We start from the raw sequence: 27,917 nt of genomic DNA on the forward strand, positions 1-27,917 counted from the left end.
TTTGCCTGACATTTACTCTGGTATTGGAACAGCTGATCGCAATTAGGCCAAACCAGAGATCCGATTCAGCAATGTCTTCCGCTCCCAAGAGGAAGAATAGCAGGATGTTTGTAGCATGTTGTTCGCAATCAATTGGTCGTCTAGAGTTAAACACGTAACCAGTTGCTTCTGAGTTAAAACCAGAAAGCACATGTAGGGAGAGAATGCTGTTGGCACATAAACCTTGTTACACCTGAAAATAACTTCAGTTTGCAAGACTTGGGGCCATCTTACACATGCGGCGCATTGTCTTTGTTTGCGCCAGGCGCACCTTTTAAAAGTCAAAACTCACGCTGCACTGAGGACAGCGTATTCATGTGTAAAACGGAGAGGCTGCTTTGAAGCCGCTCCGTGTTTCTCGAGGCAGGCGGAGACGCGCCTGCACTTTTAAGAGTGGAGAGAGATCCCCTTGCAGGTGGGTGCAGTGAGTGACTGCACCCCCAGCAAGGGGATGTCTGGGGGTCCATGGTGCCCCCTTTCCCCCTCCAGAGGGTTGTCGTATGGGGCGCACTGTTAATTTGCCTCCTGACAGCTTCTTTGCCTCTGTGCCCGCATCCATAATATGGACGGGCGCAGAGGCAAAGGAATTCCCTCAATTGCATTGGGTCAAGCCCCCATGAAAATGAGGGAATACCCTCTGGTGATAGAGCTGGCACTATATGTGCGCCAGCGCTATCGGTATTACAGAAGGGGCTGCACCAGCATTTGCAGCCCTTTTGTAATACCAAAGTACCTCACGGGCGCAGAAAGCGGGAGCAAATACCCAAAGTACCTCCAGGGCACTTGTGTTAATGTGTTCCATGGATGGTATTAAGATGTATTGATGGGGTAACATTTAAGCAGAGGTCCGCCCACATCAACAGGCAGGCAGAACATTTGAGCCAAAATGTCCTGCTATGTTGACCCTAAACATTCTATCCCTAAATTCCATGTTCTAACATTGATCAATACAACATTATTATTAAGGATGCAACAAAGGCTACCAATTTGAGTTTTTATTTTGAGTGAATAACAAACTCGCCATCTCTGGTGACAATCAGCACAATCCCATCCTGATCATATCTTTGCATTTGACTCCGAATGGCGCTCGGCTAGGTTTGTGGTATACAAGATAGCATACAAACTGGTTATACATCACAGAAAGCATATTACATTTCAATAACAATGACCAAAAGTAATGAATCCGTTAAAAGCAAAACAATTTTGTATTTGAATTTCCAACTTTCAGATATACCCAGTGTGGAAGCAACCTTTAAATTGCCACTCCTCTTGAAAGTAGAACCCTCTCAGCTTTTTAGGCAAAATATACAAGTTACCTCTATAAGGACCTATATTGCTTTAACATGGAGTAAATCCTAACAATATTTATAAGAAGATGCCAAAGAGGAAAGCTGAAGCTTCAAAGTATTGTCAAAACCTATTTTTATTTATTTTTTTCTTTTTTTTCAGATAAATTTATTTGAAAACATTTATGCATCTGTACATATCATTTTGTCATATATCATGCTCAACAAAAGTTCATCACCATTAGCTATACATTTTTGAAAATCCGTAAAGTGCAAATGCAAACAATAAGGCATAAGAAGAAATGTGCCCCTAACAATATATTATAATCCTGACATTCATACATACATCCTCACATATCAATCATACCATTTCAATTCTTAAAAAACATACCTAACAAACATAAATACATAAACTAAGTACCACAAGACAAAAAAGAGACAACCCAAAGGTGTACTTGGTGGATTACAGTATGAACTTAGATGTAATAGTTCTGCCAGTTAAGTTTTGGTCTGTATGGAATTGACCAATTTATATCCAAATTGTGGATGTTGGGCTTTTTATCCAGCATTCCATTCCTCAAATTAATACGGTGAACCATATCCCAGGACAGGAAACCTAACAAACCCATCACATTGAAATTTAAATGTACATTTAACAGACATAGTTAGACCTACTCACTCTCCATGTACACGCTTTACCTGGTACTTGAAACTCAATAAGTTGGACCTGGTGTGCTCAGGCCTACACCTCGGGTTCAGGGCCTTTAAAAACCGGTATAGCCTCAGGCAGCATGCTCCAAGACTATAGTCTAGATTCTGATGCCTCTGCCTTCAGTTCCTGCCCAAAATGATTGCAGTTTCCCAACATCAAATTCGCCACTTGTGCAACAGGGTGTGGAGCTTCAGAATCACAAGTTCTGAAAATACTGGGCCACTTCCAGTAGCCAGGAATAGTATCGTCAACCGGGATGCCACTTTCTGCAACTCAAAATATGGCACTAAATATCTAGAAAAATGATCTGCAGCCACTAGTTTGCATCACATCTTGGGGAACTTTCATAACACGCCTGGTTATCACAACTACTCTGCTGCGCCGGCTCCACCAGCACATCTCCTGTGATGCCATACCACAGGTTTTGCCAGCTGATGACATTGCCATTTAAGTGTTTGTTATTCATAAAGGCCTGGTGTATTTCTGCAGATGTCAAAACATAATCCCACATGTGTACATTATCAATTTCACCCGCAAAAGACTGGTTTACGTCAAAGCTTCCTCCGAACGAGTCCTGCTCTTGGCCAAGAATACATTTCAGAGGACCCTGAATGGAGTAGCCTTTTTTCATGACTTTTCTGACAAGTGGCTTTCCATTGAGAAACATCTGGACCACCCCTGTGAATGAATCCCAGGTGCCACATATATGGTGACTTCTGTCCAATGAGGGGCTTGTAGCTCTGAAGCGTGTTTCCTTGCCACCCACGTAGAACTCAAATGGAGTTTCCTTAGATTTACTGTAATAAATTAGAAGATTGTTGTCTTGAGTAGGGCTGTTGCAAGAAAGGTAGCCGTACTCCTCCGTTAGCTCTGTGAATGCACGTAGACAGGCGGTGAAACCTATCAGCGAGGTCACTTCTTGCTGAAGTGTCACATAGTTGGTGGCAGATCGACTTGCGAAAAGAAATACCTGGCCATCCATGTCTGTAACAAAAGAAAAGAGGCATTAAGAATGTATTGTTCCTTGGAAGGGGGATGATGGCACATAAGTATGGAAGGCATTTTGATTAATTCTTCATATAGCTGTGTATGGTCACCCTATGATATCTATACTGTACTGGAACCTGTTTATTGTACTGTTGTATAAATGACAAATGCAATAAAAAAAATCAAACTAAATAATTTAAAAAAAAGTATGGAAGCCATTTATGTATCCATTTATTTTCCCAGTATCATATGTATGCAAACATTTGTGTGCATATTCTATATGTATTGATGGATTAAATTGATAACACATTTAACCACTAATGTAATATTTATGCTTGCATTTATTTATCCATTTATCATTTATATATCTTATCATTTATTCTATATGTTTTGTGTCATGGAGCACTCTAATGTGTCACACTTCATTATTTACTCACAACTTAGAGTAATACTTCCTGCTGTAAAAACTAGATTGTAATCCAATCTTTAAATTGACAAAAAAAGTTAACACCAAGTTTAAACACTTGTATGACAACTGTTTACTGACTGCTGATGAATATCACTATTTGCAGATAGACTGTCCAAGATACCCTTGTCTGTGCACACTTCCAAATATTCAGTCAGATTTTCTCCAGGAAGACCCACAGTATAAGGTATTTGGGGGGCCACTGGAGAGACTCTCTGAATATGTGGATCTATTTTTACAAGCATTTTTGAAGAAACTTCCATCACACATACGTGACACCAAACATGTTTTAAACCTACTGAATGATATACAATGGGAACCTGGGATGTGAATTATCACCTTGGATGTGGTATCTCTCTATGACAGTATTTCGCATAAAATGGGGTTACATGCTCTGAATCGCATATTGAATACGAGACCGGTGACGCTTCTAGAACATACCCAAATTTTGATTTCTATGGCAGAGATGATAAAGGTAACTGGTTTTTTTTTTGAGGCATCATGGTACAAACAATTGTAGGGCACCGCCATGGAGTCCAGATTTGCCCCCTCGTACACCACCCTTTTTATGGGTGCATTTGAGAAGGACCATATCTGGGGCCGGAATGGCGCAAAACGAGCATATACTGTACTTGGGCCGTTATATTGATGATTGCCTAATGATATGGACAGGCAGTAAAACAACTTAAGGAATTTGTAATTAACCTTAATCAAAATGAAGTTGATATGAGGTTTACGTCAAAACACAGTAATACAGTAATTAAATCCCTAGATGTGGAATCATACATAAAGGGGGACTAAATACATAGTAGGCTATACCGTAAGCCCCCATCATGAAATGCAACCCTTCATGCTACCAGTGCTCGCCCAAACTTTCAGATTAATGGGGTACCATTTGGTGAGATAAGAGTCAGAAGGAACTGCAGCGAGGAGCATAAATACAAAACATCTATACAAGAAATAGAGACACGGTTCATAGAAAGAGACTAAACATACATGTAGTAAGTTCGGCAAGGAAAAGAATCATTGGTATAGACAGGAAACACACGTTAGTACACAAGCGGTGATGGGGGACAAGAACACACAGATACATTACATTGATTATAATTAAAGCTCCCCGTTTTCCCTCTTCACAGATAAATACAGACTGAAAATCATTTATTTTCATGTCTGTATTTATTTTTAAATGTGGATGAAAACGGAAATTATGTTGCTTTTTTAGTGATTCTACATACTCTCGACCATTACTGCAAGGCCAATAGCTGTGTTTAAAAAAATAAATAAATTAAAAAAAAGAGTTTTAGTAAAGAGTCGTAAACAGCAGTAGATCTGCACAAGGTGGATACTGAAATTTGCATATTTTCATATTAGTGCATGGATTCATCTTCTGCGGGTGTCAGCACTGAAACTTGGCAGGTATTCAAGCATAAGTGCATATTTATTAGTTAAATACATGAAGAAATACCAGTTTCAGCTTCATTTTTTCAGAACACCCAAAATAAATATGGATAAATACAGACGGAAATATCAAAAAAATAAATACTATAAAACCGGGACCCCTAATTATAATGGACTGTCTAACAAATATCGGAAGTGTTTGAAGAAACACTGGCATCTACCTATGGCGGATAAGATGTTGAAGATTTAATCCCACCAAGGCCAGGTCTGGCTCTCCGCAGGTCACCCATTAATTTGTGGTATACATTATGGTGTGTAAGTGTGACCGTATGAATGTGGGAAGCACCATCCGCGCTCTCAAGGATAGCGGAGAAAACCGGTGACATGAGATGCCCAGTGGCGGGTCACATGAACGATTGCGAGTCACAAGGAATGCATAGCAAATTTATGTTGTACGGAATTGATCATGTGCCCAAGGAACCCAGGGGTGGTAATAGGGAATTGATCATGAGAAGAAGAGAAGCTAAGTGGATCATGAAATTATAGACAGTGGAATATGATCTGAACATAGACCAGGAATTATACTATCTTCTGGGTAACTGAATAATCACCTCTGTAATGATAGTTTTTGCCTGTCGCAGAGTTGACATTTTATGCATATGTGAGTGTGATACTCGCAGTTGTAAAATACATGCAGAAAATGCTAGGCTAATGTTTACGGATCTATTTTGTGAATGGATGTAGAATCAGTAATGTTGCAAATTACATATGATCTGTATAATATGTACTCAATTAAGAAACTTTGTAATCATTTACCACTATATACCCTGTTAAATTATTTGCTCTTTATGAATATAGAAGCGGTCATGTCTTCATACAAGTACAGGTTGTTTTACTTCGAGTAAAAACCATGACAGGTTCTTATTCAAATATACATGATTAGGTGCCTTATACTCTTATGTTGAATGCTATATGATTATCTTGTTTCACAAGACGGATACAAGGTCGAAGGCCGGTTTTGAGAGATATATCAGTCGGTGTCCGATTCCTATGAGGAGTATAAATTCACACAATAGAAGATGACCATACCATCAGTCTGTTAGGAACAAGAATATTATTTACGCAATTACTATATACATTTTACTAAATCAATACACACTGACTTATGTTTTATGAAATGATTTTTTTATGCATTAAGGCATGCACATTAATGTACACATAATAACCTCATCTATTTATTCGAGTGATACAGACACCCCAAGATTATGGAACCAACGCGCACGAACTTTAGTTTGTCCATTTTCTAACCATGAATAGGTCTGTGTATTTAAGACATGGCCAAGATGGCGTCGATTGTGAACACGATTCGGTCGGATACGCCAAAAACAGAAGTCAGAGCTTTTGCCAGCACTGGGGTAAGGAACTGGCAGGCTATTAATACAATTACTTATTGTAGTATTTAGATCTGGACTAGTTACTCAGTATCGTTTTGTTCATTGTAGTTACAAGTGACACATACCAGCTTGAACTTGGATTCGCAATCTACTTTTATTATAGCTATAGTTTGGGGAAATAACTACGGATTTAAGTTAAGTGGATAAGAGTACGTAATGATTTCTTCAGGATTATCACATACTAGCACTCTTTTTTGATCCTGAGCTTTTGCCTTGTTACTTTTTAGATAGATACTGAAGAATACAGGTACCGAGGAGTATATAGATTTACTTACATACTTATACGAGGCGCCTAATTTAGATACAGGTCTTACAGGCTTTCAGAGTTTGTCACTTTCTCTTATGCTCGGACATACGCATCTCTTCCAGCACACAATGTCACATTGTTGTCGCCCATAGTTTTCATTGTTCACGGATCATGAGTGCACACCTTACAGGCATATACTAACATTGCATACTTAATTCGAGATACGGTTCCGCACACTTCTTTGACTCAGTTGGTGGTTTCAATTGCACAGAGCTTGAGTGTACACTTTACAGGTGTTTACTAACATCACATACTTATTGCGAGATATGGTCAGTTCGTAAACCTGTACGGATGATTACGGGCCACTTCCCAAACTGTATATCTAATTAATATACAGGTTGTAGTAGCAACCAAAGGAATCTAATTCTGTAAAGCACTTAAAGCATGTGCATATGTATATGTATAATGTATGGCAACACCAGCTGTGGCATAAAACAGCATGATTCCATTGCTGCACGTCCAAAGACCGAACGGGTGATCTAAATAAGGGCTGTATAATTTAAAGAGAACAAACCGGATGTATATCTAAGATGGGTCTTAATTGGTTTTCAGCCCTGAGGAAGTCGTAGGGTGACACACCCAATGGCAAAACACGTGTAGGCTGGCAGATGAACCAAAATCTAAATTAAAGAAAGGCTGGCAATTGAACCAAAATCAAAATTAAAGGAAAAACTGAAGAGCCTAAGGACTATTGGAAGATTGATTTGTGCTATTGACTTTGCAAGTGCGAAGAGATTGGTCTTGGTTCATGATGTGAATGTGGTATACTGCTATCCTCTACCGCATGACCCCTTCATAGCCCGCTATATACCAGACCCCCCAGGATATAGCGGCATGGATTCGCAAATTTAGCGGCACAAATATGGAAATTTTTAGCGGCATTTTAGCAGCACTTGAGGTAGATGTGCCATTTTTTGAGGGGGACAAAGGTGAAGTCATCCTGGAATCAGAATTGAAACGTATGTTTTCTTTTCCATGGGCGCCTCTAAAGTAATTTTCATCTCCTTTCAGGTGGCAGGAGTAGGTCGGCTTCACGCTTCCTGCATAGGGGAGGCAGAGTAGGGAGGAGGGCAGGGGGGAATTAGAGTGGCGGTCCATTCACAGCTAACTATATATATATATATATATATATATATATATATATATATATATAGTAGAAATCAGGACATGCCAGACATAGACTAAAGGCTTTGGGCCTTTTATATCTAGCCTGTTCCGGTTTTTGCTTCTCAAATAAAGGGGTGTTTTGTTATGACCCAGGTATGAGGTAACCAGATTTTAAGTCCATTCCTGTCTTTCTAGCCCCTCTTTTTGCATGGATCCAAATGCCCATCTATTGCCTCCACCCCTTGTGCCCCTCCCCAAACACCTTAAGCGACTGGTTTACCTCAGCATACAGACTTCCACCATCATGCATGCCGCTCCGACATACAGCTATCCACTTGGAACATTGGTATTGTTACACACCCAGCCTGCCCTGGAGTGGGAGTGTGTCACCACTGCAATATGACCGGTACTGGCACACTGATTTATCTAAGCAGCACTGTGATCTCGTTGGCAGCACCCTGGATTATTTGAACCCCTCGCCACGTTATCTATTTGCACAGCAGCCGCACGTGGTTTCAACAGTTCCAGTTGTATTTTCATTCTGGCACAGAGATAGACATTATATAATGGCGTAGTATTTCAGTGTGTTTCAGGCACACTGTTCCCCATTTCCGAACGACTCTATAGGGTACTACTACTTTTTTCCCTTGTGGCACAAGCTTTTGGGCACGATTAGTTCTCTGGGGCATAATTTTGTCTGCTGTGCATCCAGTGTTTACACCTTGCACACAGCTTTGTAATGAGCACATAAATCCATTTACAGACACAAAGTAATAATGATGCAAATTAAATTTTTAATCGGAGCTATTGAGAGAAGGGACATGTCTACCTTTTTCCAGCCATATCCAGTTGAGGTTGGAAACTGAGAAGTAAGCTTTAGCCGTAAAAGAGTGTGGCTGTCGTTGTGAATTATTTACCGCTCTGTGTCTGACCCACTTCCTCTTCTTGTGCCGCGCTTACATTGCCCCAAGGAAGCAGTGCCCCCAAAACCACCGCAAGCCCCCGACACCTGCCAGAGCCGAGGATAACAGGCGGGGGCGTGAGAAACAAAGCCTCATTAACGAGTGAAAGGTCTTTTAATGACCTGTGAAGTACTCGGGTGCGGCTGGCAGCCATCTGAAAACTGACTGTCTGTGTGTCCCCGGAAGCTGCTGACACACAGCCAATAAAAGGCATTGTTTGAAATATCGCGGCCAATATGGTTATTATCGCGGCCATCGCGGTAACCTGCCGATTTCGCGAATCGCGATAAACTGGAGGGTCTGATATACCTGGCTTATGTACTACTCTCCTTGACTCAATTGTCCTCTAATTATACGATCATTCTTGTTTCCTATTGTTACCTGATGTTGATATTCTATTTATGTCCTTCCTTCCATCCTATTGTAAAGCGCTCTGATATCCCTCAGGATCTTGTACGCGCTATATAAAACTTTATAAATAAATAAACAAAATACAATTATAAGATGATAAAGGGAATGTAAGTGTGCCCCCTATTTGAATAACAAAAACATGTTGCATTTCACCTACTTTAAAGACCTTCAGGTCAATGAACAACAAAACAGTGTAATTGAATATAGTAAATATATACAGTTGCAGCCGTCTATAGCACTGTCATAAGCGGGGAGGAGGCGTATGAGGTATGAGGCAACTAGGGATAGCATTGGTGCAGTATTTGCCGGATCTGGTAGGCACATCCTTTTTCAAGTTCACACTCGGAAATCAGGCATAAGAATCATAATTCGGTGTCTCCTGCACCAAATTCTGCATGTCCAGTTGATAACCTTGGATTTCTCTCATTAAATGTCAGAGAGATTGACCACTTTAGTCTGCATGGGCGAAATCATTTATTGCACCTATAAAATGCCAGGTGAGGTAAACTTCTCATTACTTCGAATTCCCATCACTACACAAACAGAGGGTTGCCCAGAGATCAAACTCAACAGGCTTGCTTTCAATAGAGCCCCAAGCATTGGGCAGTTTTAAAGCACTTCTAATACACATACATTCTGAGAAGGCAGAAGAAAGAGAAAGCTGCCCCACCTATACATTATGTTTTCTTTGAAACTCATCACTTTTGCCGGCATTCTTATAAAATTCCAATAATGCCAAAGAGACCAAATCGGACGACCATAAGAGATAAAAAAAGAGGCCATTAAATTATGAGAAATACTATCTATTGGGCAACACCCTTGAATACAAATGTGTTACCATTTGTAATAATGTGATACACATGAGCTGAAAAACAGACGACTTATTGATCCAAACCTATTCAAAATAATTTGTGTCACTAAATCAGCAGCACAGACACCATTAACCCCTTCCATGCAGGGCCGTTTCTGCCGCTGTGCGGTAAACAAATGAACAGGGCGGGCCGTGACGAACCCCAGCTGTCATCAGCACACGAGCGCCGCAGAGCGTGACGGCTGGGGTTCGTCACCAGCATGGAAGGGGTTAAATTTGTGATGTGTGGTCTGTGTTGATTCCCCAATTAAAGGCAGCAGCAACGCGAACCAGGAACATTTTACTTATTGGATAGGTAGGGTACAGTCTCGACATGAGTCGTACCTAAAATCCCAAACAATCTGACCTCTAGGATTAATCCCAAGCACATCCAGGGCAGCCGGTCTCTTAAAACGAGACTTTCCTTGGGTACATGTGAAACAACAAGCCAGCGAGACAGTACAACTGAGAAGCAAATAATTTAGAATTTGCAAACCAAGTAAGAAAACAATATAAGGTTTAAAATGGCACAAACGAAGAAAAAAAGATACGGGAATTAGAACAGCAAAAACAAAAAAAAAGTGCTCCATTGAAAACCAACAAGAAAGTTGAAAGCCATTATTAGTTTATCGGGTGAGGGAGCAGCAGCGGCCGGCATGGCTCGTGGGTGGTGGGGCGAGTCGCCGGTCGCATTGGAGGGGTTGCGCATATTTAGAAAAAAAACATTAAAAAATAAATAAGCGTACCCTTGCGCAGGGTCCTGCATCTCTGCTCCTGCTCTTCTCCGTCTTGGACGGAAGCACAGCCAGGCCCCATTGACCAATAACAACGCTGCAATGCAGCATTGTGTTTGGTAGGCACCCAGGCTCCCCTGACCAATCGCAACACTGCAATTCAGCATTGTGATCGGATTTGAGCGTCCTGGTTGGACCCTCAACCAGGGAATGAGATCCTGGGCTTGGCAAAAGTGCGCATGACTGGTTGTCGGCCCGAGAGGTCTGGCCAAACAGTTATTGCGCACTTAGAAGTGGGCAAACCACTCCTCCACTGCCCTGCCCCAAGAGCAGATCAGCCCCGCCCACCCGCAAGGCAGCAGGAAGCATAACATGAGAATAACTCAAAGTTATTAACATTTTATGCTTCTTCACCCTGCTTAAAAGCAGTGGGGCAATGCTCCTCTACCATAGCAGAGGAGTCGCCACTGTGCGGGTGATTAGAAGTCAGCACCCTTTGCCACTGATTTGCAATGTTAAATACTTGGTGGTCCATCTTGATAAAAAGTGTCATCTTTAGTCTTAAAAACACAATCTTGAGTAGGGCATCGCCGGAAAATGTAGCCAACAATCACTTCACGTGGGCTTGCATTAACATCCTATCTGCCATAGAGACAAAAAATGGTTCCATCTAGAATGAATCTGTTGTGGGTTAAATATTTTTATATTGAGAGAGCGCAATTTGAATGGAATGTATATCGTAGTCATATTTAGACGTATCTATTATAAACATAGGAATATTGTGTAACGTGGGAATGAAATGCATATCGTAATGTGAAGTGATGACTATAGCGTAGAGTCGACTAAAGTGACGACATGGTATAGGAAATGTATAACTATATTCACTTTAGAATGTATTAGATTTAGAAGGCCGTATACGTAGTGGGCTAATGTAGAAATGCTTACGAACAAAAGAACGTGCAAAGAGAAATTCATGTACGTGTGAAACTTGAAATGCAGAAACGGCAAGAGAAATGTAACATGGAGAAACGTGCAAGGAGCATACACATAACGATGTAATCAATGAGAATATAAAGTTATGTTTCACGTATAGGGTTTATATTCTATGTATAGGATTACATTTGGTGTGAACTTTATATTCTATATATTAAGCTTTATACTCTACGAAATTGTATTTTAGCTAAGATGTATACACACATGAGCAAAGTTTTTGCTAAATGCGGTTATATATAAATGTATGTTAAAGGTTATACTGTGTAGAAGAAGTTGTAAGAATGTTAGAAGAGTTTAGGTCATTTGTGATTATAACCTGAATGACCAAGGGTTCGCAGGAGCATAGTCCATGTATGTAATTTAGTGGGCTCGCAGGAGTCGTGAATAGTCTTCACATGAAGGTGCGAGCCGAAGAGTCTAGCATTTGTTAGATTTAAGGTGACAAATGTCGAACGAAGTTTATTGCCTAAACATGAGAAGAGGCGATTGGAATTTGAGCTTTGTTTTTGAATGACCATTCACAGGATCTAGTAAGGTCAAAGAAAGAGTTATAATGTTAAGGTCTTGTTTAAGGTTATTTGACTTTGGATGAAGGTGTCAACTAGAAGTCGCCAATGAGAAGATGAAGATGACATCTAAGAAGAAGGGTCAACCTAACGGACGACGCGAGGAGATGAAGCAATGGAAAGAGCCAGAAACTGACATCATCGGGGAAAGTCCGAGGTGGGCGTCAAGGGGCGTTCCACCCACACTGTGATTGTGTATTTTAGGGACAGCACCCCGGGGATAAGATAGCGAAGAGCTCAGAGGGAGAACAGCGAGAGGCAAGTTAGAAGGGTAGATGCCTTGAGCAGATGCGCTGAGAGAGATCAGAGCGCAAGGGAGTAGTAGGCCGAGGACCCTTAGAAGAGCGGATGGGTAGGCAGAGAGGGTACTGCTTCTTAAACTTAAGTTACCTTTAGAGGCTAAGAGAGTTTGAACTTCTTTGGAAGTCAAACTGCTGACACCTTTTTAGGGTACAAGGAACTTGCGAAATAGGGATGTCACCTAGTATAGAGTAGGGACAGATTTAACTTGATGATTTTCTCTTTCTATAGATGACGCAAAAGGAACCACTCTACATTGAGACTTTAAATTCTGATTAAGGAACTGATTTTGTATTTTGTATACTTGAGATTTATCTGGAAAAGATTGTATTCGCATTCTAAATCTGACTTTTATATAAAAGCCTTAAAACTTTATCAGTTGTAAGTGGTTCTTCAGAGTGGCGTCATTTAATGGGGTTTAACTAACCTATGTGGGAGTTGTCTTTTACTCAATGACAGATATTAGCGGTCCAAATCACGAATGAGATAAATTATTAATTCGATCATAAATTGATACCAAAATCTCATTCCCCGCAGTTGGTAGCAGAGTAATGATGGTTATCTTCTTGAGGAAGACAACCTAGGCCAGGTTTAGTTTACCCCAAGGTCCCTAGTCATCGACGACCAGAAGAAGAATCCCTGCCGAAGAAGGTGCTGACGGTGCGTCGAGAGAAAAGCAGCAGAATCGGTCGAGAGTGAGTATAAGGGTCAATGCGTTGTAAGATTGCGGTGTTTTATGTTGTTCCTGTGTTGTAATGTCAAGCGGAGTTGAATGCCTGTAGTGTGATTGAGGGAAGGTTGTGAGCGCGCGCAACCAGATAAAATCTTATGTCCAGAGGACTTAAGTGGTTCGGGTGTATCGAACACCCAGAGTAATTTGTCTACCATTTAATGGGGGTCATGAGGTACCATTGATCGCCCACAGACCGATGATAGGGGGAGCGTTTGAGTGAGTGTATGAGTAAACGCATGCTGGTCGTACGTTTACTGTGCGTAAGTAACCTATCAGTTGAGGTGAACGTCTGACCGTACGAGGAAAGACGTCTCGCCAATTGAGGTGACAATTACAGTTAGACTGTGGCCGTACAGTCAGAGAAAAGTGATCGCTTGGACGGAAGTAGTCATTTTTCGGCGTATGAATGAAAACACATGTGATAACGTGAGAGAAGTTGAGAAACGAAGGAAATTGCTGCAGAGAGAACAAGTGACGTCAGCGTAGAGTCGCGCTGAGATTGGTCAGTCGGCGTAGAACAGCGTTGAGATAGGCTGACTAGCGAGAGTCGCACCGGGATTGGTGGTTGTCATCGGGACGTAAATAAGGAAGAGAATTAATAAGAGAAAAATCGTAGATCAGAAAAAATGAAGTGCTTTAAGGGTTTAAGAAAGATCTTTAGGAAGAATAGAAGAAACTTATATGCCGGAGAAGAAGCTCCACCTGAAGGCACACCAGCCTATCATATGGCAGTAAATGTAGGCTTACACTCGATACTATGGATTTCCGAGTGGAATAGGCTAACAGAAGGAGAAAAGGAACTGACGTTTCCGAGATTCGGAACATTCAAACTAGACGTGTTGAACCAACTGAAAGCGGTAATGCTTGCAACAAGACCTCTACCGAGGCCAACACAATTCGAAGCTCTTAGTGCATGGTTTAAAGCAGCACACGCAAAAGGCGTAAAGAGGCGTCAGGAAAGAGTGAGACGATCAGTAAAGGCATTACAAGATGCTAAATGGGATGAGGAAGCTAAGAAGTGGAGAGTGCAAAAGATAGAAGCAGACAAACTGTTCACCATGATAGAAGCTACAGGAGAAAAGAAACCTCTAGAGGAAGATGAGGATAGCGAAACGGAAGAAGATCTGTTAGAGAGGTTGTTAACAGAGAGACCACCTCCGTATAGCGGTGAATCCGCAAGTCCCATATTACAGCAAGGGGAAGGAGCTAGATGGGGAGAATATAAATCGATCCCAGTAACAGAATGGGACTCCAACAAGAGTGAGGAAATACCCCAAGCTAGTTCCGAACAGAGAGTAGTGGGAAGATTTGTGGTCCAGAAGGTACCAGAGACGCAATGTGCAAGGTCGTACCAAATGCCGGACGCCTTACAAGTACCTGTTACCATAGGCCCTATTGTGTCAATCTACAACCCAGAAGGGGTCCAGCAGGAGGAACAGGCACGATGGGACAGGGAAAGGGCGGAGATGGAGAATAGGAATGACACGATGAATCCTCAAAGACAGAGATTAGCACCAGTGAGTCGGGGTACCCCATTAGATTCCGCGACGGGTCCCTGGATAGAACAAGGGGATCAAAGAGGATCGATGGATTTGAGGGGACCAAAACCGAAATCCTATAAGGAATTAAGGGAATATCTGAGAGAATGGGACACTGCTGAGGAAGTTAGGAATAAAAGCTTAGAAACAGGAGCGGAGTGGAGAGAACAAGATAGCAAGGTCCTCTCTCATTGTGGAGCTGGCGAAAGCAGCCCAGAGTGGGAGAGAGGGAGTCAAGGAAGCAGAAGAGATAATTGCCCTACCATTAGTGGCAATAGGCAAATGTGCGATGACAGGAGTGCAGGGTGTGGCGAAGTGCCTCGCGTCACTTTCAGTGAAGGGGAACGAAGGACGCAGGAATACCGGAACACTTTCAGATGCACACACCATGCCCCAGATGAAAATGTGCAACACTGGAATCACGGGAACATGGAGAGTCGCGAAGCGTCTCGACATGCATCCAGTGATAGTGGACGAAGTCACGAGAATTTAGGGAGTCGCGAAACGTCTCGCCATACATCCGGTGATCCCGAAAGAGATCGCGGGAGCATGGAGAGCCATGAAGGACCTTATCGTTTGTTAAGTGATACCAGACAGCAAGCAAGTTACAGTGGTTTAGAACAACACGGAGGATCTTATCTTGTATCCGGAGAAACCGAATCGAAAAGACAGAATGTAGGGTTGAAGGAAGGAGCATTGTTCCACCACACCCCAAGGGAAGATGGAAAGGCTTGGGATCTAGAGAGGTGGGAACAAAGAGATGGAAGAAAGATTCCTCATAACTCACCTGTGCTCAGGCGTAGGGCGCATAGTGGAGGAGAGAGGGACGCAAGAGAACAACCTAGAACTGACGTACTGAGAGCCGAAATAAAAGCAAGACGCATAGATGTAATGAGTTTAAAATCAGACTTAGATGAAATAATTGACGGCACAGTGGCAATCGAGAGGTTAGATCTGTACGCTCCAGATGAGATATTGTTTTTATCCAAGGATGTTACTCGGAAAGCAAGGGCAGCTCACGAAAAGTTATCTGAATTGGCTGATAAGTACATGATAGACATATCACGAACTAAAGCTTTGCAGGCCAACCATAGGCTGAATTGCACTGATCTAGACTTAGATGAGCGCAGAACGATTGGACTAAGAGTACACATAAGGGAATTGGTCATGTGTATTAGAATTTGGAGAGATCTGGATAGATGGGAGGAAAGATGGTCCAAGAAGGGGTCTGTCAGACGGAGTACACTTGTGAAATCTCAGGATACAGACCTAATGCGAATGGAAGCTTTCCCTTTGCGAGAAATCGCGAACGGAAACTACGTGCATGTACCATGGAGTAGGGGGGATTTAGCGGCATTCACTAATTCCTTCCCGAAACTTAGAGAAAATCCCGTTGAGTGGTACAAGCAAGTAGAGAGATTCGTGAAGATCTCTAAGGTTCTCTGGATCGATTTGAACACATTGTTCGATATCGTAGTACCCGGAGACTTGTGGACGGCATGCAAACTTAGTATTGAATGGCCCACTTGTGAGCCTCAGAGAGATGCACGGACAGGTGGTCCATCAGACAGAGTCATGGAAAAATACGAGAGAGTAATAACATGGCTAAAAGAGAAAGTGCCAGTGCAGGATATAGACTGGGTTAAGATAGATCGAACAACTCAGGAGCCCAAAGAGACAGTTCATGAGTTCTACGAGAGATTATTGAAAGCATTCAAGCAGTATAGTGGGTTAGACGTAATGGATCCTAAGGACATAGGACAGTTTGTGTCAAAGTTTGTTCTCGGACTAAGACCAGACATAAGCCTAATGATTCAACAGCACCTGATCTGCTGGCAGAACAAACCTTTAGACGAAATTCTGAGGTATGCAAGATACTGTAGCGATGAGATAGACTCGAAGGCGAAGAAGCTTAAGGAAAAGTTAATGTTAGTACAGATGCAAGCAGCTGGAAAGGGTGGACAGCGACAGCAGGGAACAGTAACGCAGGCAAAGAAACAGAATAATCAGAGCAGAGATGAGGAAGAAAGACCGAGACCGAGAATGGATATCGCGACACTGAAGAGGACAACAAGGTGTCATCAGTGTAACGAAGTGGGACATTGGAGACGCGAGTGTCCTTACAATGTAGAGACAGGAGAATTAGGACAGGAGGAGGAAGAGGTACAGAATAACGTGGTTAAGGGAGCCACAGTCCCGAAAGGAAAGTTTATCAAAGGGGGGACTCAGACTCCTCGAGCCCCGTTTCCTCAACCACCTCGCATTACGAATGGAGGGAAAACCTATAGACAAATGCCATTGTTCGTAGGAGGAGAAGAATGCTACTACGTTGATCCTCTTACAGGGCAACGAGTGAATGGGAACGAAGATTGTACTTTAGGAGCAGCTCTGTAAGTAGATCAGAGAGGACCATACGTAGAAGCTGAAGTAGCTGGATGTCCTACGACCTTTTTGGTGGATACGGGAGCCACTAGATCCACGTTGAGATCAGCGGTAGTCCCAGGTCTGCCGATATCAGGAGAAATGATTCAGGTGGTAGGAGTCGCAAACAAGAGGATGACGAATCCTCTGACGGAACCAGTGTCAGTGAAGATAGGGAATTACAGTGACGAACATCAGTTTGTGATCTGTGATTCTAGTCCGGTGTGTTTGTTAGGAAGAGATCTGTTGTGTAAACTGAATTGCACAATACATTGCACACCTGAAGGAGTAGAAGTACAGACCAACGATGAGGATGCTGACTTTAAAGTCATGAAGTCGCAGGAATGCGTGGAACTATATCCTACCTTAACAGTGGAGGAGCTTCCACAGGATTTGAGGGAGAAAGTGTCAGCTGAGGTGTGGGATTTTACTGGGGAAGAAATAAGTTTGATCAAAGGAGTAGAACCAGTAAAGATCTTGGTAAGACTCAATGCTGAGTACCCAAGAACACCACAATACAAGTTGACACCAGAGACGATTGCAGGAATAAAGCCTGTGATCGAATCGATGATTAAACAAGGAATACTGAAGGAGATCGTGGGTAGTCCATGTAACTCACCGATCATGGGTTTGCAGAAACCTAGTGGAAAATACCGAATAGTGCAGGATCTTCGAAAGATTAATAATATTGTTGTCTCATGTTGTCCAGTGGTACCGAATCCATCAGTGATATTATTTCAGATACCGTTCCAAGCTGAATGGTTTACCGTGATAGATTTGTGCCAGGCTTTCTTTTCGATTCCTTTAGATGAAGAGAGCCAGTATCTTTTCGCTTTTAAACTGGAAGATCGCGTTTTAACATGGTGTCGTATTCCTCAGGGGTATACAGAAAGCCCATCGATCTTTAACCAGCTTTTAAAGAGAAATCTTGAAAGTCTAGTACTGCCCAAGAACTCAGTTCTAGTCCAGTACATAGACGACCTCCTAGTTGCGTCAGAAACAGAAGAAGCTTGCAGAGTAGACACCATAACCTTGTTAAATCACTTGGCCGAGAACGGGCACAAGGTGTCTCCGAGTAAATTGCAATATTGTCAGACTGAAGTGCAATACTTGGGCCACAGGATTGAAAAGGGGAAACGGAACGTGTCTCCAGATAGAATAGAGGCGATTATGAAAATGAACGCGCCTACAACACAAAGAGAGGTCAGGATGTTTCTAGGTATGGTCGGTTATTGTCGACAGTGGATAGCCAACTTCTCACTGAAGGCAAAGCCGTTATTACAACTGACGCACAAAGGAGTGAGTGATCCGGTACCATGGGACAAAGACTGTTTGATGGCATTTTTGCAGCTGAGGGAGGACTTATGTCGCGCCCCGGCTTTAGGGATGCCTGATTACACAAAACCATTTTTGCTTTACTGCTGCGAAAGAGAGGGATGCGCTTTAGCAGTTTTAGCTCAGATCCACGGAGATGCGCGTAGGCCAGTGGCGTATTTTTCGGCTACATTAGATCCAGTAGCCGCAGCGTTGCCCGGATGTCTCAAATCCGTAGCTGCAACGGGTGTCAGCATTGAAAGATCAGAAAGTGTAGTGATGGGACATCAGTTAGTGGTGTATGTACCGCATTCTGTGGAATTGTTAATGACCAGGACTAAGACTCAGCATCTGACGAATAGCAGGCTCACACGCTACGAGCAAGTCATACTGGCTGCCGAGAATGTGACCCTAAAAAGATGCTCCGTCTTGAATCCTGCTACTTTGATGCCACTTCCAAATGAGGTGGATGACGAGATTTGTACAGATCATGACTGCCTCGATGTGACTGAACTATGCACCAAACCGAGACCCGATATCGTAGATGAGCCATTGACTGACCCTGATGAAATTTTCTTTGTTGATGGTTCATGCGTAAGAGACGATATCGGTCAGCTGAGAGCAGCTTATGCAGTTTGCACAATCACCAGAGTTGTAGAAGCCGCTTGCCTGGAAGGAGTACACTCCGCACAGGTAGCTGAAATTGTTGCTTTGACTCGTGCTTGCTTAGCAGGCGACAAACTTCGAGTCACCATTTACACCGATAGCCAGTATGGTTTCGGGGTAGTTCACGATTATGGGCAGTTATGGTCTCAAAGAGGTTACATGACCTCCTCGGGTTCTCCCATTAGGAATGGAGAATTCGTGAGACTTTTGTTAGATGCATTACAAGGTCCGTTAGCCATAGCCGTTGTCAAGTGTGCTGCGCACACTAAAAATGTAGACTTTGTGTCGCAAGGCAACCGCTATGCCGACGAAGTAGCACGTTATTGTGCAGAGCAAGGATATTCTCACACTGATGTGAAAGTGGGGGGAATTCAAGAAAGAACTGAATTGACGATGTTATTAGACACTGTAGATACGTGGGATGAGTTAAGGAGTGTCCAAGAGAATGCACCAGATGAGGAGAAAAAGAGCTGGGAAACAGCGGGTTGTGAGAAAAGTGAGATGAAATTTTGGGTATCTGCCGATGGGAGAGCAGTTTTACCAAATGAACTCGTTAGTCCAATGGCAAGGAAATTGCATGGATCAGCACACATAGGAAGAGATGCAATGGTGAGAGTATTCAGACAAACGTGGTTCAATCCTAAGTTTAGAGTAGCGGCAGAAGCAGTATGTCAGCGATGTGCGATCTGTCAGCAACTAAACGTGGGAAAGAGAACACCAGTTACTTTGAGTCACATAGGAAGGTCTGGGGGGCCTTTCAATCGAATGCAGCTTGATTTTATAGAAATGCCTCCATGTAACAGACTCAGATACGTACTAGTAATTGTCTGTATATTTTCTAGATGGGTTGAAGCTTACCCTACACGTAGATGCGATACACTTACAGTAGCGAAACTGTTACTTAGAGAGTTGATACCGAGATTTGGGGTGCCATCCTCTTTGGAATCAGACAGAGGAACTCATTTCAATAGCGAAATAGTGAAAATGTTGTGCTCAGCTTTGAATATTGATCAGAAGTTACACTGCAGCTATCGACCAGAAGCTTCAGGGATTGTAGAGCAGATCAACAGTACAATCAAGTCCAGATTGGCTAAAGTTTGTTCATCGACATCCCTGAATTGGCCAGACGCACTTCCAGCGGTTCTTATGAGCATACGTAGCACACCTGATAGGAAAACAGGTCTCTCTCCACATGAAGTGCTAATGGGGAGAGCTATGAGATTGCCATCGGTTCCGACTGCAGCGCTAGTGAACATCACAGACGACTTGATCTTGGACTACTGCAAGGGACTATCTGATGCCATTAATTCTGTGTCCCTCCAGGTCCGGGCTGCAGAGGTTCCATCAGCACAAGACTTGTGCCATGACCTGAGTCCGGGAGACTGGGTCCTGGTGAAGAAGCATGTCAGGAAGAACTGCTTAGACGTGCGTTGGCGAGGACCGTTTCAAGTCATACTTGTCACGAACACAGCGGTGAAGTGTGGAGGCCTGCCAAATTGGATACATGCCTCACACACCGAAGAGTGCCAACACCTCTAGAAGAAACAGCTCCTCTCTCGGATGAAAATCCAGCGGAAAGTGGAGAAGCCATAGAGGGGGAAAGCCAAGCTGTGGAGGTGATCGAAGAGGCTGAAACTGTGACAGAACAGGTCGACGAAGGTCAAGACACTAGCGAGACCGAAGTCGTCTCAGGAGAAGACAGTAACTGGGAGACTGAGTCGGAAACTGAACAAGCTGAGAGTGACCAAGAGGCTGGTCCAAGAACAAGGAGCAGAAAAACAAGGAGTGACGAAGCCAGTTGGCCAGAGAGAAAAAAAAGGCCAAGTTCAGGAGAAAAGCAAGAAAGAACTCTTGTCCCGATCACTGAAGAATCGGATCAGGAGGAAGAAACGACTGACTCAGGAACTGAGAGTCCACGAAGGTCGAGGAGGGTACGTGTGCCCTGCAGAAGGTACGCCACCCCAGAGTGGACGTATCTAGCAGATGTATTGGGGACAGAAATCTGGGAGAGTGAAGAGCGTGAAAGTAATCGATCTCGATCCATTTGTGGCAGTGGAGATATGGATGTTGGCACCTGGACTCGAGACTGAGGGGTTACTGACTTTCACACTTCCCATACCCCCACGTTTGAGTAAAATTCAAGATCTAGTGCTAAAAAGATTACAGTTTCCAACAGCTAGTCAACAAATGACAGAAGAAGAAGAAAAAGTTATTCGCTTTGAACTATTAATAATTGTCGTGAAAGCTGCAGGTCCGAAAATAATTGTTGATGCATAAAGACTTTTGTATATAAGCTATAAAGAAGAAGATAACCTAGCACCGAGTGGAAAGAAGAATAAAATTAGGGATTACATTTAGTGGACGGAGAAGGGTTAGGGTTGTCTGTTGTTAAAAATAAAGAGACATTGTTGCGAAAAAGAGACCTTTTGATAAAAGAGCATTTTACAAATTGAGAAGAAGACAAGGCAAGCTAAGGACTGAATTGAAAACTTTTTGCTAAAAGAAACGAGGTACGCTGTTGGATAACATGGAGAACGGCAACCCAAACAGAAAAGCTAGATGTATAGTAGGTACACTTATAGCAATAGTGATATTTCTCATAATTACAGTAGTAACAATATCATTCATAGTAGGATATGAAACAGATAAAGAAATAGCAAATGCAAAAATTGTAACGACTTTGAAACCTGCTCTTGATGGAAAGAAGGAGGAGAGCAATGTCATACGTGAAAAGGCGTTACTAGCAGATGAAACTCGTAGATTACACATAGATGAGTCACAGGGAAATTTTAGGTCAAATGCATATGCCAAATTATTGTACGAATATATTGATGCCATGGAGGCCAAAGATTGCTACGTCTGTATGCAATTACCGGCTTCTGTAGACGAGGGCATTAGATATCATCATCTCCCATTGACTTATGGGATAACATGTAGTTTACTGCTTAGTATATTTTATGGTAGAGAAGGATTCGAGTACTACTTTTCGAATTATGATTCGGTACTGCCTGAAGTTCCGAATTATAAGCAAATGAATAAGTGGGACTATTATAAAAAGGAGGATAGATTAGCCAAATTCTTCCTTCCTTGGGATACGTTGGATACATCATATGCACGCAGAAATAACCTGACTTGCAAGGTGTCAGAGGTAGAAAAGAAGTTTATAGGACAAGTAGATGATCGATACAGAAGGCAGAAGATTCTAAAAATGTCAGGACAGTGGAAAACTGATTGGACCGAAGAAGAGAAGGCACATAAAAAGAAAGGTAGCAATGGTCCAATAGCATTGGATAGAACACAGAAAGGAAAGTTATGTTTAACTCGAAGCAAGACATATTATGAGAGTGAATTCGTAGGTGAAGTTAGTTGTGAGCACTCTTTTAAATTAGAGTACTACACGAAAGATTTTATGAAAGGGATGCAAGTGATTCCTAATGTATATTTTGTATGTGGGAGAAATGCCTATGTAAAACTGCCTGACAATTGGTATGGTTCGTGTTACTTGGCAATTGTCTTCCCCAAAATATATCATGCAAAGGATTTAGCGGTCATAGAAAGAAAGGCTTCGACAAAAACGAAAAGGGAAATAGGAGATGCAGAAATAGTAGGAGACGTATTTGGAGCGATGTTTCCTATGTTAGGTTTAATACTTAACGATGTTAAGATCAGGAGACTAGCTACAGTCGTGGATAGATTATCTGCGAGTACTGCAAGGTCATTAATGTTAATAGAAGGTGAGATGCAATCGATCAGAGCAATGGTTCTTCAGAATCGACTTGCTCTTGATGTGATATTAGCAAAAGAAGGCGGAGTTTGTAAATCTTTGAAGGTTCAGGAATGTTGTACTTATATTCCTGATAATTCAAAACCACTTGAGAAGGTTATAAGAAACATTACACAGATTCATCAAGAAATCGAAGATTTGACAAAAATAAATGTTTGGGAAAAAGTAGGTAAAGGAGTAGGAAAGGTTGGGAGTTGGTTTGCTAACCTTGGCAAAAGTATTATATGGTACATTTTGAAACCTGTATTAATAGTATTAATTTGTATAATCACATTGTTAGGATTTGTGAAATTATATAAATGGTATAAGGCGAACAAGTTACAAAGAACGATGAGAGAACAAGAAAGGAGATTAGCTGTTTTACAAGATCAACAGTATAAAAGTTTGAGAGCACTTGAAATGATGAAAAGAGGAAATTATGTAACTAGTTCGGTTTAAAAAGGGTTATATTCAAATTGCTTTTAGTGATGACTCCTAAAAGTCATCAAAGGGGGGAACTGAGAGAGCGCAATTTGAATGGAATGTATATCGTAGTCATATTTAGACGTATCTATTATAAACATAGGAATATTGTGTAACGTGGGAATGAAATGCATATCGTAATGTGAAGTGATGACTATAGCGTAGAGTCGACTAAAGTGACGACATGGTATAGGAAATGTATAACTATATTCACTTTAGAATGTATTAGATTTAGAAGGCCGTATACGTAGTGGGCTAATGTAGAAATGCTTACGAACAAAAGAACGTGCAAAGAGAAATTCATGTACGTGTGAAACTTGAAATGCAGAAACGGCAAGAGAAATGTAACATGGAGAAACGTGCAAGGAGCATACACATAACGATGTAATCAATGAGAATATAAAGTTATGTTTCACGTATAGGGTTTATATTCTATGTATAGGATTACATTTGGTGTGAACTTTATATTCTATATATTAAGCTTTATACTCTACGAAATTGTATTTTAGCTAAGATGTATACACACATGAGCAAAGTTTTTGCTAAATGCGGTTATATATAAATGTATGTTAAAGGTTATACTGTGTAGAAGAAGTTGTAAGAATGTTAGAAGAGTTTAGGTCATTTGTGATTATAACCTGAATGACCAAGGGTTCGCAGGAGCATAGTCCATGTATGTAATTTAGTGGGCTCGCAGGAGTCGTGAATAGTCTTCACATGAAGGTGCGAGCCGAAGAGTCTAGCATTTGTTAGATTTAAGGTGACAAATGTCGAACGAAGTTTATTGCCTAAACATGAGAAGAGGCGATTGGAATTTGAGCTTTGTTTTTGAATGACCATTCACAGGATCTAGTAAGGTCAAAGAAAGAGTTATAATGTTAAGGTCTTGTTTAAGGTTATTTGACTTTGGATGAAGGTGTCAACTAGAAGTCGCCAATGAGAAGATGAAGATGACATCTAAGAAGAAGGGTCAACCTAACGGACGACGCGAGGAGATGAAGCAATGGAAAGAGCCAGAAACTGACATCATCGGGGAAAGTCCGAGGTGGGCGTCAAGGGGCGTTCCACCCACACTGTGATTGTGTATTTTAGGGACAGCACCCCGGGGATAAGATAGCGAAGAGCTCAGAGGGAGAACAGCGAGAGGCAAGTTAGAAGGGTAGATGCCTTGAGCAGATGCGCTGAGAGAGATCAGAGCGCAAGGGAGTAGTAGGCCGAGGACCCTTAGAAGAGCGGATGGGTAGGCAGAGAGGGTACTGCTTCTTAAACTTAAGTTACCTTTAGAGGCTAAGAGAGTTTGAACTTCTTTGGAAGTCAAACTGCTGACACCTTTTTAGGGTACAAGGAACTTGCGAAATAGGGATGTCACCTAGTATAGAGTAGGGACAGATTTAACTTGATGATTTTCTCTTTCTATAGATGACGCAAAAGGAACCACTCTACATTGAGACTTTAAATTCTGATTAAGGAACTGATTTTGTATTTTGTATACTTGAGATTTATCTGGAAAAGATTGTATTCGCATTCTAAATCTGACTTTTATATAAAAGCCTTAAAACTTTATCAGTTGTAAGTGGTTCTTCAGAGTGGCGTCATTTAATGGGGTTTAACTAACCTATGTGGGAGTTGTCTTTTACTCAATGACAGATATTAGCGGTCCAAATCACGAATGAGATAAATTATTAATTCGATCATAAATTGATACCAAAATCTCATTCCCCGCAGTATGTTCTGACACCTTTTTAGACCTGAAAAGATTAAAAATGTTGGATTGATTCCAAAGATACCCGTTGGTTCAAGTTGCAATAGAAATCCTCATAAATCCAGGTCAGAACCACAGCAAAATGTCAAGTTCCAACTGGTTCCTGGGATTTCTCATCAGTGGCTGCACCAGCTCTATATGTCTGCACCAACTCGTACACTTCCTAGGCACAGGTGAGGGATTTAAGAACCTGAGACAGAGAAACCTCTAGGTATAACTAGCCAACACGTTTCGCCCAGGCAGGCAACCACATTCTCAGGGCCTTCTACACTCTTAACTACTGGAAAGTGGTTCCACAGGTAGAAGATGGCTTCCCTAAAGAACCATGGCCCTTGTTTCCTTGGAGGAGGGGCATAAAGAGGCTAGAACAGGTGCTCCTTTGTAGCAGTTTTTCAGTTTCAAAGACTCGAGGTAGAGCTGGAACAGATCTCTTCTTGGCTTCTGTAAGGCAGTTGGTAATTCTTCAGAAATTAATCAATTCCAGTTAAGTCTTCTCAATTGCAGTCAATTTGCTCTTTAAACGTCTCAAGCAGGATGGTATCAAAAAAGAAACTAAAGTCAACTTAACCTGCATTTCAATTACTGTGTATTGATGCAGTTAAAAAAAACGCACCAAGGGCTTAAAGTGGGTGGTACTGAAATAGCCACCAAACACAAATTAATACATTTTGTGGTTACCTTGAATGTGTGATAGTAAGCCAAGTGAACCCTATGAGTTCATCTTTATCCTCCACCTTGAATTAATAAGAGTTGGTTTGTTTTAAATAAGCAGAACAATGCCAAGATCAAAATAACTATTACAAAATTGAGCATTGTAACAATCTGATCACTGCACCACCAAACCCACATTTGGAAAAGTTCAGTTCAAGTTTGAGACTATGCACTGGCTACCTGTTTGAGTCAGGTTAACATTTCAGATCCTCACACTGTCCCATAAGACACTGATTGTCTAGGGCCATGGAATCTCTCAAGAGCAGAATACAAATCTTCTGTCCAGAGACTGTTGGTAAGCCATTTCTCACTGCACCACTGACAAAGAGCTAGAGCAGTATTTGGGTCTTTTCCCTTCATGCAAGCTCTTTGTGGAATAAGAAAGTATAACAGTGTGAACTTAAAAACAACTGCTTCCATTTTGGAAGGTGATAAAACCATTCCTTTTGTAAATGAAGAGGCAGTCTCTGCTAGGTTTCTTTGAATTTTACAATTGTAGGACTGGAGAAATAAGAAAACAGAAATAGGGGCAATACAGATCAATACATTAAAGGGTTTTTCATTGAATAGGGTAGAAATATGTAAGTGGAATATCTTCCGCGGGGCTGGTCTTGTGGGTGTTAGTAATACTTTACAAATCAAGAGAAGAATTTATCAGACTTGCTATACACTGCATTATGCATTATGTTGCAGAGTCTCACCCCACCCTAAGTGAAGAGGAGCTGTATAACCATAGGTCCAGCTTCTGTTCTCACCTGATGTTGTAGCAAATGGTATATTATAGGCATGTTTATAGAGTACAGACCAGACTGAATGTGTGCAATTAACCAACAAAAGCATACCAGAAAGAAGGTTGTTAGCAGGAATCAAGTAAAGCGGTAAGATTGGAAAAATAGAACAGCAAGCTATTCAATTATTGGCCGGATATGAGGCACTTGGGTGCATGTCTTAAACCTCTAGAGCTAGAACATTCCTGGCATTAGTTTATTACCATCAGTCTTCTCCATCAAAGGTGAATGGTGAAGCTCTGTGCATTCACTGGATGACCCACGCTATATGTCTTTGGATGAGAGGTATATTCAAACATATGTTTTGAAAGATTGGTGCGAGATGTTTGATTTTCTAGGTGCCATTGACTACCTATTTTTCATTGCGTAACATCCACCTTCTTACGTTCCCCAGTGACCTGCACCCTCAACAACTCCTCCTGTGGCTTGAAACCCCTTCTGCGATGGCCAGTGGAATCTACTATCTACTGGCATGGGCCTTCTTCACTCCACTCATCTTCTCCTCCTGCTCTCCATGGACCATCTGCCTTCTCTGACCCGCATCCCTTTCTGCACTGACCACTTACCTTCAACCTCAACAGGTTCTGGGAAATGTTCCTCTCCTCTACTTCCATGGCCGGTACCCTCGCGTATCAACAGACAAGCCTCTTCTCTACTCCACTGCACTCACCTGCCCCCTCTCCTCTTAGTGACCTTCACCATCCTCATCACTGATCCACATCCTCTCCTGTCCACTGACTTGCACCCTCGCCCCACCTTCGGTGACTTGTACTCTGTTGTCATGCACCTGCTCCACTGACCTGCCCTTTCTCCTTTCCATTGACCTAATCTGCTCCGCCATCATTCACCCACATTATCTTCTCTCGCGTCCACTGACCTGCATCTTCAACAACTCCATTTGTGGCCTGCACCCCCTTCCCTCCTTTGGTATCCCTCACCATCTCCCATCGACTGACGTACAGTCCAACCCCGAAGAGATGCAGGGTGCAAGGTAGGACAGCTTATTGGCTTCAGACCAAGAATTGTGCACCCGTCAGTAACACCCCACAAACCTCCACTGCTGCATCTTCACTGCTATAACAACACTTACTTGTCCCTTGGGAAACAGCTCCCGTGATGCTGAGAAGGAACAGAAAGGTCAGCCTCATTTTTCCTCACGGTTCTGA

At 42.1% G+C, this 27,917-nt stretch overlaps 1 protein-coding gene across 1 annotated transcript; it reads right to left on the bottom strand.

Annotated features, from left to right (window-relative positions):
• Nucleotides 1–1,539: 1,539 nt before the first annotated feature.
• LOC147673411 (mucosal pentraxin-like) lies at nucleotides 1,540–27,917 on the bottom strand. The gene is made up of 2 exons (XM_086947278.1): nucleotides 27,842–27,917; nucleotides 1,540–3,021 (listed from the first exon to the last, which is right to left on the bottom strand). The coding sequence occupies exons 1-2, from the start codon at nucleotides 27,897–27,899 to the stop codon at nucleotides 2,354–2,356; spliced, it is 726 nt and encodes a 241-aa protein (XP_086803404.1). The 5' UTR covers nucleotides 27,900–27,917; the 3' UTR covers nucleotides 1,540–2,353.

Source organism: Lissotriton vulgaris, chromosome 12 (assembly GCF_964263255.1).
Source record: "Lissotriton vulgaris chromosome 12, aLisVul1.2, whole genome shotgun sequence".
Taxonomy (NCBI): Eukaryota; Metazoa; Chordata; class Amphibia; order Caudata; family Salamandridae; genus Lissotriton; species Lissotriton vulgaris.

Excerpts from the sequence above, each read along its gene's own strand:
- LOC147673411 (XM_086947278.1), bottom strand. The coding sequence starts at position 27,899 with ATGAGGCTGACCTTTCTGTTCCTTCTCAGCATCACGGGAGCTGTTTCC. Across the intron at positions 3,022-27,841 it reads AGCTGTTTCCCAAGGGACAA|ACATGGATGGCCAGGTATTT; the intron begins GTAAGTGTTGTT and ends CTTTTGTTACAG.